The 12,004-nt window shown below is 42.5% G+C and overlaps 1 protein-coding gene across 1 annotated transcript; it reads right to left on the bottom strand.

Annotated features, from left to right (window-relative positions):
- Positions 1 to 896: 896 nt before the first annotated feature.
- On the bottom strand, positions 897 to 5,496 carry LOC136422495 (uncharacterized). The gene is made up of 7 exons (XM_066410266.1): positions 5,447 to 5,496; positions 4,799 to 5,384; positions 4,567 to 4,658; positions 3,751 to 3,807; positions 2,992 to 3,092; positions 951 to 2,438; positions 897 to 907 (listed from the first exon to the last, which is right to left on the bottom strand). Exons 1-7 carry the CDS (start codon positions 5,494 to 5,496, stop codon positions 897 to 899), a joined length of 2,385 nt encoding a protein of 794 aa, XP_066266363.1.
- Positions 5,497 to 12,004: the final 6,508 nt, after the last annotated feature.

Genomic DNA, 12,004 nt, shown 5'->3' with positions numbered 1-12,004 from the left:
AGATAACCCCAGGTTGTCAAGTGTCGTAGCAATTTCTAGGTGTGCCGCGTTTTCTCCATAGATAGCTCTCGACATCTTCAATGCCCTTTCGTAGTAGCTTATTGCTTTCTTGTGATTGCCGAGTTTACTCCAAGTTAACCCGACATTATGAAGTGACATTGCGATGTCCTGGTGACACGTGGTCTCACCGTAGATTGCTTTCTTCATCATAAGTGACTGTTTGTAGTAGCTTACTGCTTTATTCTGGTCGCCGAGATTACTGTAACATAATCCCAGGTTATTAAGTAACGCAGCAATACCTGGATGTATAGTGTTCTGTCCATAGATAGTTTTCTCCATCGTTAGTGACTGCTCTAAGTAGCTGATTGCTTTTTTCTCATCGCCAAGTTTACTCCAAGAGAACCCAAGGCCGGTAAGGGATTTGACAACATCCTCATTAGCAGTGTCTCCATGGATAGCTTTTCTCATTATCAGTGACTTTTCGAAGTAGCTGATTGCCTTTTCTTGATCACCTAGATCCCCCCAGCAATATGCAAGGTTTGAAAGTATGTCGGGATGAGCAATGCTGTCGCCATGTATAGTTTTAGCCATCGTTAGTGACTGTTCAAAGTATCTGATTGCTTTGTTCGGATCGCCAAGTACACCCCAAGACAATCCTAAGTTGTTAAGTGTGGCAGCAAAGACCAGCTGGTTTGCCGTGTTGTCACTAAGGACAGTTTTTTGTATCCTTAGTGACTCTTCAAAGTAGTTGTTTGCCTTTTTGATATCACCATGTAATGCCAAGTATTCGCCTAATTCGTTAAGTATTATCGAACGTGAAAACATGTCGCAATCTGCATCCTTTAGCGCTGCTTCGAAGTGGTAAATACATTTACTTGAGTGGAACAATTTCTTAGCTATTCGGCCCCTGCATAAATTGGAGTTATCAAAGATGGTAGTTTCAAACATACTTCTAGATTGGACCTGCGAACCATGTTGAACAATGTCTGGCATACACTTCTTCAGTGGGATAGCCCTGTAGTAGTAACGGTATAGAATCTGCGTGTCTGGAATGTGGAATTCTGACTTCAGGGTAGTGTCATCATGTAGCTTTCTTGTCTGATGTTTCATTTCACCAAGAGGCGACAGACTGTCTTGTTGTCCTCGGTTTGCCATGTACGTTCTCAGTCGGAGCTCTGCGGAAATGCTGGTCAGAACCGTAAGGTGGGTGGCATTCTCTTCTTGAACCTGTCTCATTTCCTTTAATCTGTCTATTACTGACCACGTGCTTGCAAGCCTGATCTGACAACACAGAGCCAATATCTCGATGGCTATGCCTGGAAAACGGTAAATGTCTTTCTTCACATTGAGTAGCTGTCCAGTGGGTTCGAAGGTGGTAAACATCTCTTTGTTCTCCCTAAGGATTTGCCTGGCAGAAATACGGGTCTGGAAATGGGAGAGCAGATCATCTGTGATGACTTCATCTAGCTTTTCCCGATACTGGCTCACCAATGCTTCTTCGCCTACTAGCAAAACTACCCGCCTAAGGATGTCTGACAAGTGATAGCCTTCTGACAGTGACACTTCTAGCTCCTGAAACTTTGCCATGTTGGCAGGGGTCTGGATAAGGCTGAGGGGTTGTTTCGTCTTCGTTTTGTCTCTTCCAAATGGAGTCTTACAGGCCCAAGGCATGAAACCATCGAAAGAAAATCCACGAGGCGTGACTGAGTCGAAGAACCAATCTTTCTCTGGGTCCTCCGAGTAAAAGTCATTTAGTGACGGGATAGCCATGGCTGGGAGGATGGTCTCTCCGAGGTTGATGACTTTCAGGTGTAGGTAGTGTGTGAGGTTGAGGAAGTACCGCCTTGTGTCGTCATTGTCCTTCCCGTCTTCAATCAGAATGGCGAACTCCAGGTCGGAGTAGGGCGTGACCAGTTCTGTCGCCTGTGAACCCAACCCGATGAAAGCGTACTTACATGGAGGAGGACCGAGTGTGGCGATACACTCGTCAATTAGCTCCTGGATAAAAAATTGTCTATCCTTGGCGATGGTCTTGAATAATGCTTTTATCGCTTCAGCCCTCTCTGCCTCCACTGCTATCATCTTTGGGTCGTCCTCATCATATTGGTACGGGTCGTGTTGCTGATCAATGGCGTCTAGCTGTGACTTGGCGCGTCCGCGCATATCTTCTAGTCGCTTCTGATGACGTGTGGTAGAATCAAGTGGACTCGGGGCACTGTCCACATTCGCTGTGTGTTGAAGAAACCATTTCTCTGTTTCCTGTAAACTTTTGTTTATCTTGCCTTTATCTTTGTATGTTCTTGCCATGGCTGCATTGTACAGAGCTGCTGCCTGTGTGAATTTCCTACCTTCTTTTGTTCTTTTGCCTCGCTTGACGTAGACGTCACCGAGTCTGCGCAGACCTTCGGCCTCTTTGTCTCGATCTGGTTTGTTGGGATCTGCAGGTGAGAGAGAAGGGACAGGTTTGCAGTGCTACATGTATACAGAAACAAAGATGAGCTCTGGGCACCAATTCATGGTCACTCCAGTGTTGGGCAACCCCGACAGACCTACATTGACATACTTGCTGAGGACCTAGGGGTTAGGGCTGAAGATCTAGAGCACTTAATGGCGAACCGTGTCGTCTGGAGGGACAGAGTAGTCTTAGCTTGTCCGGGTAATCCGCGCGACATGATGTGTAGGAAGGAAATTAAAGGAAGCTGAGGTCAGACAAATGTGGAAAGAATATCCAGTTTTATCAGTCGATCTTAACAGTTTTAATCAACATTTTGTCAGTTAAGAGAGAAACAGAATACAAAACAATTTGTAAAATCTTAACGACGATACATTTAATTCTCATACATACAGGAGCTTTCGTAGCCATAGGAGTCAACATTACAGTTGCTGATTGTCTAGCTGTCAATTCCGGAAATCAGAGTAATGAATAGCTATGAAAATCAACATTGGTATCATCAAGTGTGGAAATAGAAAGGTATGACGAAATAGACATACCGTGAATCAGCCTCAGTGCTGAAGCAAACCTCTGCTCTGCTGTGTCCAGGTTCCCGTCAGCCAGTGCGCGGTCCCCTGTGGTCAGGTCATCCTCGTAAGACCTACGGTGGGGAGGATCATATAGGCGGTTTGATGACGTCTAAGGTTAGATCTTTTTATGATCTGTAAGTGTTTATTCTATTATTTCATTTAAAAAAATAATGCAATTGACATGCAATTACATGTACTTATACAAAGCCAATGTTAATGTTCTGATGAAATTTAAGGTTGGAATCGGTGGTCAAACTTAAGAGTACCAAGGAACATATCAATTAGTAATCATTGGGGAGAGGTAATCGATAAAAATGTGTGTCTCTAGCTCTATAGTGCACTAAGTAGAGTAACTACTCACAGAACGTCTCGAACGCCCAGTCTCGGTATTATATCATCATAATTACATCAATATGCTACATTCTGGATCCCACAGGTCTATATGATATAGTTAAACTTTATCTATATAGTATATATACATATATATATACATATATATATATATATATATATATATATATATATATATATATATATATATATATATATATATATATATATATATATATATATATATATATATATATATATATATATACATATATATACATATATATATATATATGTATATATATATATATATATATATATATATATATATATATATATATATATATATATATATATATATATATGTGTATGTATGAATAAAATACTCAATCCGCAGACCTATTATCAGGAGCAGGGGGTTTGGAGGTCTGACTTCCGATGTATTCACTCGGGGTCCTGTGGAATGATAGGTGGTACTGTCAGTTTTCAAATAAAAGCCCGTGATACACTTACCTGTAACTAGTCATGTGACATAAATTTTCAGACATATTATGACAAGTGTCTTACTTTCCTTTATGATTCCAGCAATTACGTTTGTGGGGTGGAGAGTGCAACAAACAAGCTGGTACTTCACCAATAACTCTCAAGTTACTGAAAGTCCCAGGACACCTAAGGCATTGTTGAAGGGTGGCTGAGGAATTTGGGATGTTTTTGAAAAAACCCTTTCTTAAGCTTTATGAACCTTCCTCAACCTTAATTTTTTGTCAGGTAGTACATTATAGCAAGGTGATAATTCAGGCAAATTAGTATGATGTCATGATTACGTCATCAAGAAATTTTGAACTATCGATTTTTGGCGAATTTTTTGTTTTTGTTTGATAACAAAAAAAAATCGCCAAAAATCGATATTTCAAAATATGCTCGTGGACACGCATAATTCTTTTAGTATTACTATCATGTACATTCCTGCAGAGTTATATTGATGAATATCGAAGCACAAGCCAATGAGAGCGTTATAAATCTTGATGACGTAATCATGACATCATACTAATTTGCATAAATTATCACCTTGCTATAAGGTACTACCTGTAAGGTTGAGGAAGGTTTATAAAGCTTACGAAAGTTTTTTTTCCCAAAAACATCCCAAAATTCCTCAGCCACCCTTCAACAATACCTTAATCACAATACTAGTATCTGCAGTACTACTGTGCTTACATGAACTGTTGACCTTTCGCGTGACGGATGACTGGAAAATCCCTTGGCAGGTCACCTTGTTGTCGTTGTTGCTGTCGTCTGTGCTTTGGGTACTTCATAAACATCAAGATTAAAGCATTAACAGGAAGGAGCAGGCATTGCATTTAGCATGACGATCGATATTTATTGAAGCACAACATGATTTAATTATAGTTTTAAGCTTCTTTTTGTAAGAAAATGAAAATTTTGATACCTTATGTCTCCTCGTTTTCATGGCTTGTCTGAGTCTTGCTGTGTACAGTAAGCGGTGAATGAGTGTCACTCTACCCTGAATCCCCTCACACCGTGCCAGTGCCGTGTTGTACAGAGCAGTAGCCTTTGTAAGGCATGTCGTGTCTCTGGTTTCTGTTCCTCTTTTCACGTACACGTCGCCGAGACTCTTAATGGCTTCCACTTCTAACATACCGTCCTCGTTTGCGATGCCTTCTACCATTAACTTAGTGTATTCAATCAACAAAGAGTCTTTGTTGTAGTCAGAAGTTAATCGTCGGTCCAAATGTTGAAACGTCTCTGCCATCTTGGCAATAGATGGCATTTTGTTGGCATTAGTGCTAGGCTCATGACTTATTAATGTTACTGTCGCCTTCCCTATTCGCAGTTTCTCTGCATGACGGTAACGATATTCTAGACTTTCCCCCACATCTGCGTCCTTACACCGGAGCAGTGCAGTCCTGTACAGCACCATGGCTCTGTCCAACTTCGTCACATCTTTGCCTTTGAACTTTCCCTTCTCCAAGTTCACGTCGCCCAGACTTTTGAGCACCTCCACTTCCACCAACCTACAGCCATGGCGTCCAGCAGGGCGCGGAGGTAGTCCGTCTCGGCACGTACCAGTCCGAGCCTCTTGCGCTTGGCGTCCGCCTCGCGAAGCTTCTCGCAGACCCTCAGCATGTTGGACACTTAGTTAAGGAGTCTATAATGAAGACCTTAAGTCGATTATTAGCCCTGAAATGTAGCACAAGGGCCTGGTAGTTCGAATGGCTATGTGAGCCCTTGCGCGCGGCGCGTCCCTTTTTTGTAAGGGTGTATTTACTTCCGGGTTGGCGGCTAGAGCGGTATATGACGTAGGGCGACTCGTTATTCGTGTGGCGAACCCGTCGGCGGGCTGTTGGCGATTCTTTTGTATACCAGGAACGCCGTGGCTAGTGACCGTATCACCCTGTCAATAGTGTGCAAAATTAAGTCTTATTGACAAGAAGCACACGACTTCCTTTGAATCAGTATAAACCGGTGCAATGGCCAGATTAGGTCGGGGTTCCAATCCCGACCGGGTCATTTCATTTCAAAAATCAATAGCTAATTATGCTAACCTTGCTCATGAATGTCAATAATTCTTTTATCTTGCATCATTCTGCAGGATCATCCTCAGGATTAGGTTACATAAGTTAGGGTTGACAGGATCATGAGATGTTACTCACAAGATTATCAAAGGAACATCCTGCCAATAGTGTAAATAGGGGCAAAATATTCTTATCAACATCCTATCAATAGTGCAAAAATCTCATTGACAGAAACAATCAATAGTGCTGGAATGGCCACACGGTGGCGTCGGTGTGGCGTAATGGTGAGAGCATAGGGCTGCCAAACAACGTGGCCCGAGTTCGATTCCGGCTCTCCTCCAGACATGTCTGGACATGCACCCGACGTTGTGCCCTTGGGAAAGGCACTTAACACAAAATCCCTCACTTCACTCAGGTGTAAATGAGTACCTAGCTTTGTCTAGGGACGTCCCTCGGATAGGACGTTAAATGGAGGTCCCGTGTTTGGGGAGAGCCACACCCCGCGCACGTAAAAGAACCCACCACACCTTTCGAAAAAGAGTAGGGGCATGCCCCGGTGTGCGATGGTCCAAAAACCTACAGTCGGTCGCACATGGGTTCTCCCTTAGTAATAGCCTCTGGCTAGTTGGGTAACCCTGGCAACATGCCGAACCAATAAATAAATAAATAAATAAATGGCCACACCCAATCTACAAGAAAAATCATATTTCCGGATCCAAGAAGTTGCGACAAGCCTTCGAGCGACGTTATTCAGTTTTACAAACAAAGAACGGCAAGGATGTAAACTTGCACAGTCCAGAGTCGGTCCGTGCAGTTAACACTACAGCTGATCAGCTCCGGAGGAATGTGACCTAGGCGTGCCCTCAGCTCAGTAATACAGCAATGATATCAACATTATAATCTGTTTTTTAGACTTTGTGGCCCCCGTCCCTATGAACAGCGCCCGTTACCAAGTCTGGTTGGTGCAAAAAGCATACATACTGATTCAAATGATTCCCATTCTCCCTAAAGAATGTAACCACATACATGTACTATACTGCACACTGCAGCCAGTAGTGGGTGTTTCAAACCCTTTGCATTTAAAACGCCTTCATCTGCCGACATTTGTACGGACTTGGCCAGACCTGGAAACAGGTGGTAAGGGGAAGTATGCGGCCCCACGAAACCAACTAGGCTGGTTTGCAGGCTAGCTACCTATGGGACGACAAATAAGTCTAAAGTCTTGTGATAAGGGTTCAAAGTCCCCAGTCTGGCGCACTTGTTTCTTAGGTGATGTGGCGGCGGCCGCCATGTTAAACATTTGGCTTCTCCCATTGTCAAGGCAAAGTTGACGGAAACAGACAACATCACGGATTCCAAGAGCAGCTGTCTGGTCCACCGAGGCTTCAGGTAAGGTGTAATTACCTTCGCCAAGAAGCATTGCATGTATGTATGTATGTATATTTGTGTGTGTATGTACGTAGGTAGGTGGATGAACAACATAACTCGAGAAGGCCTGGATGGATTTTGTTGATATTCGGTATGTGTGTAGGGCTGTTAGACCTCGAAAAGTGGTCCCCCTAGCGGCAGTTCATGGTGACAGGTCGATCTTTCACACCACTCAGGAATCATCGGCTTGTAAAAACGCGTCACTCTTGATGTTGAGAAATAAGAAAGGAACACTGAAGTGCCCACATGCGTTTTGAGATATTCTGTTTCTTATAATGTTGGTTAGCCAAGTTAGGTTTTCTGTGATGTCCCAACAGTACAAACTATTAGACGTGACTTCAATAATACGTTTATTGCAAATTCATGCCCGAAGGCTAAATGCAAATAACATACATAAAAGAACAGTGTACAAAATGGGTATAAAAGCTGCTTATCTAAGTTATGCAAAAGTAATTGTCTATAACTAGTGAAGTGTTTGACTTCTCTTTTGTAAGCAATGGAAGACGTAATGTCCCACCTTTTCTATAATTTGTGGGTTTTTGGTAGTTAAAAGAAGAATAGTCGTTTCTTTGTTTGTAAGCTTAGGGAAATTCGGATAGATTTTAGTGGTCTGAGTAGACAACTCATTTCGTGCATTATCATGAAATGAACAGTTTGAAATAAAGTGTATTTCGTCTTCCACGGCATTTGTATTGCAATACTTACAAAGTCTTACGTATATAGGTAATTTTCTATACCGGCCTCTTTCTATTTCAAGAGGATGGGCACTAACTCTAATTTTGCTAATGGCTGAGCGCAAATCAAAATCTGCAAGATCAAGATAACTCTCTAAATTGTACATGGTTTTACATTTTGCATAGAATCTTAACTTACCGCTGTCGTTAAATTCATTAAATTCATTAAATAACTAGTTCAATCACCGTGGAACTAGTTATATCACACGCAGTACGCAACATCTTCGCTAGGGGTATACTACTAAAAGGGTAGCATAGTCCGGTTAAACTTGACCTGCAACCATGCACGTTAGTTAAGATCCCGTCAAGCTTTATTTGTCCGTCTAACTTGCCACCATATCGATGAACCACACTGCTACACCTGTGAAACAATTTCAGCCCCTTCTATTCAACTAGTAGCTGTTTCATATTTTCGTAAACTCTTTTCCAACATGTTACAGGATGAAAATACATGATTAATAATAATAATATAAGACCTTTGGCGCACATAGACAGGCCTAGATTGGTCACATTGTACTAGTACGTTTCGTCGCAGCTTCTTGTGAAGAAGCGACGTCTTGGTCCCAAGACGAGTGACATCTCCTGTTAGACGGACTATCGCTTTTTGTACAGGATCTATGGAGGATTCAACTGTCACGTCTAGAGAAAGATTGATCGACTCTGTCTAAGGAAACATACGGAAATGGTATGCAATAGTTTTTTATTGTGATTTTAATTTCTCCAAAGATATGTATGTGCATCACTGCATTTAAAAGGGTTTCTTGTTGCCCACACTTTATATGGCAATCTGGAGCCTTAAAGTCGTAAAGGACGAAACATATCCGTAGTGTAAAGTCCATTTATTCTTACGGTCAACGTGGGGCATGTTGGGGGAAATGTTACGAGCGTATGTACATTTGTTCTGATAAAGGATTCAGTGGGAAGTTTACATCCTTATTGACATTAAGATGACAAAAACACGTTTTTGGGCAATCAAGTATTCAATGCAATATTTCGGTCAGTGTATCGAATCATAGCAGCCGCATATGATGTTTTTAATTGATTTATTCATCAATCAATTTATAGAGTAGACAGGACAGAAAGGGGACGAGGATGGATCTCAGTTCCCATCGAAGAAAGAAAGTTCGGCATAATAAGGCATCACCAATGGAAGGTAAGAGGTCCTTTTAAAAAAAAAAACCCCATGTCTAGTAGTAGTTAGTGGCATCCAGTATTTATAAAGAAAGTAAAATGGAATCTCTGAACGGAAGTCTTTTCTACAAAGATATGCTGTCTTAGAAGTGTTTTTTTAGTTGATTCTCCTTCAGGCATAATGATTAGTTTCAGATCAAGTTTAGCGGGAGAATTGACTGCACACTATGGAATTAATACACAGACGTTTTATAGATAAGGCTAAAAAAAATAAATAAAATCATTGTCGTTATATTCTCACGAATATATGCGTTGTACTTTAAGACAATATCGTTAAAGGGCATAAGCTTAAGACAGCAATGACATCAACATTAAGCTCGTCAAATAATGTTTTTCGCAAGCCGTGGTGTAAGGTTCCGAACCGGCTGCCGTGTTCATTGTGACGTCACGACTGGGCATTAGTCACTGATTAATGCAATCACTTGGTGAGAAGATCGGATAAGAATAAAGAGCTGGATCCATAGAAGTATGGTTTCTGATGGTTCAATGTTAAGGGTGTGTATTGGTTTTAAACGTTTATATTCCTTGAATGATGCTACTCCTATTTCAGATAATATTTTTGTGTCTTATGCCCTTTAAGTTCAATGCTGTATTAGCAAGCGATATCATGTTGCAGTTTTTTGACATCATGTAGAGGTACTCATTACATGACTTCAATTGATTAGCTGGACGGTCCACACTAAATTCTGTGGCCGAAGTTAATTGTTACTGCCGACCAAGATCTGTCGCATGTTCACAGGCAGATATTGTATCTGCATAGAGATTACACAGCAGCAGAGGGGAATTTTGCGCTCCGGATCAGCTGACTTATTATTTTGTTTCTGTGTAGTCTGAAGGTTAAACTAGCAACCTTGACTTTTTCAGTGTCAACTGAAGTGTATTGGCAAATGATACTATTGTATTGTACTTTGCAGGTGTTCGTAGATGCTTCTATTTCACCAAGGAAAACGTCAGCTCAAATTGGAAGAATCTGGCCTACCATCTTGGATTTAGACGAGCGGATATCGATAACATTGAAAGCAAATCTGGAGATCACAAGTCACGCTGCATGGACCTGTTGGAGGAATGGCATATGCGCAACGGAGATGGAGCCACCATAGAAGTCCTGGTGGAGGCTCTATCTGAGGCCAACCTACAGAGTGTTGCGGATGATCTTAAACGAATATATCTAGGTAAGAAGTGTCTTATTCGTGGTTCTCTCCTGTTCCAATATGGACAGAGAGGGTAGACATGTCATTAGAAATGTAAACTCTGTGATATGTATACTTCATTAAAATGTGTGCACTGACTTTCAGGACTGCACTCCGCATATACAGTCCTTCCTGTCCACCTACACCTCGGTCTTGGGCATCAACCAGCTGCTGAGGTGCAGCAAGTGGCAGCTGGGGTACCGGTGCAACAACCACCTGTTGGGATGCAACAAACATTTGCTGCTGTACTGTCAACTGCTGAGGTGCAACAACAACAACCAATTGTTGGGATGCAACAACAGCCAACTACCGAGGTCCAAGAACAACCAACTGCTGTCGGGGTCCAAGAACAACCAACTGGTGGGGTGCAGGCCTGGGACATCTATAAACAAGTCTTGGATCGGATCCTGGAGTTGGATCGCACGGTGTTTACTAAAGACGTTGTGGAGGACCCCGTACGCTACAGACAAATGCAAGATGTCTTTCTTCCACATTTAGCCTCGTTGAGGGGACTTCTTCCTGGATCCGTCATCCTCCTCCTGATGTTCCTGCGCCAGTCTGATTTGGACAGGTTCTACCACAACCACGATAGGGTGGGGGCGGGAACCCTGTCTCAACAACTCTCTCACATCCTCATCTCAGACGAACTACGGGACAAGGTCAAGGGCGCCCACCTGATCGTGAGGCTTCAGGTGAAGCATGAAGACTATGTGCGAGTCCGAGACAGACTGGGGCAAGGTAATAATTCCCTTTTTTTCTGTTGTCCATGCTAGATACTAGTAGATGAACTACTCTAAACTGTATAGAGCATTACATTTGTAATCAGCTCTTGCATGAGTAATGCAGGTGTATTCATACATGCAACAATCAGCACCTCGAATGCGCTCCCGGACAGTGTGGCCCGAGACATTAGTGAATGTGGCCTTCAATCCTTTAAGACTTGTGCCCATCTCTATCTCCTAAAAAAGCAAGAACTCTTGGCAGCTGTGAACCACTGATTGGTCACACTGGATCGCTACATTGAGTTTCTATCTTAGCATTCATGATAGTGACCATTGTTCACAACAGCATGTTATACAAATAGAAAAGAGGTATGTTATACAATGTAATCATAAGTTTTCATTTATTGTTGAATATCTTGCACATGGTTTGCACCGACAACATCGTCTCTAATGTGCAGGGCTAGACCGTACCACTTCTGTTGACAACCTGCTGACCCTGCCAACCCCCATCAGCCATGTGGACCATTCCAGCCTGAGAGCCTTAGACCTGGCCATTGGCAATAGAGAGGACCAGAGTGACGGCGTCTCCACACTTCAGTTTACAGTCGAAGAAGTGCAAGCATTCGCGCGAACATGTCGTGGAAAATCCCAACAACTGGAATATAAGCTTTGGATGATGAAGGGGCAGTTGCACACCGCCAGACAGGAAGCAGACGCCGTCAGGAAGGAGGTAACCACGCTGACGCAAGCTGGCGAAAAGGCACAGAAACTCTTCTCGGAAAAGAAACTACAAATACAGCAATTAGAAAAAACAAACGAGACTAGCGCCGCTACAATTGAAGGAATGCAGACAG

This window comes from Branchiostoma lanceolatum, chromosome 17, assembly GCF_035083965.1.
Source record: "Branchiostoma lanceolatum isolate klBraLanc5 chromosome 17, klBraLanc5.hap2, whole genome shotgun sequence".
In the NCBI taxonomy this organism is placed as follows: domain Eukaryota; kingdom Metazoa; phylum Chordata; class Leptocardii; order Amphioxiformes; family Branchiostomatidae; genus Branchiostoma; species Branchiostoma lanceolatum.
The sequence above is the reverse complement of the archived record's forward strand: the minus strand, read 5'-3'. Positions and strand labels throughout refer to the sequence as shown.

Coding starts and splice junctions, on each gene's coding strand:
- LOC136422495 (XM_066410266.1), bottom strand. CDS start 5,496: ATGCTGAGGGTCTGCGAGAAGCTTCGCGAGGCGGACGCCAAGCGCAAG. Junction 4,659..4,798: donor TGAAAACGAGGAGACATAAG/GTATCAAAATTT, acceptor ATGTTTATGAAG/TACCCAAAGCACAGACGACA. Junction 2,439..2,991: donor AGCACTGAGGCTGATTCACG/GTATGTCTATTT, acceptor TCTCACCTGCAG/ATCCCAACAAACCAGATCGA.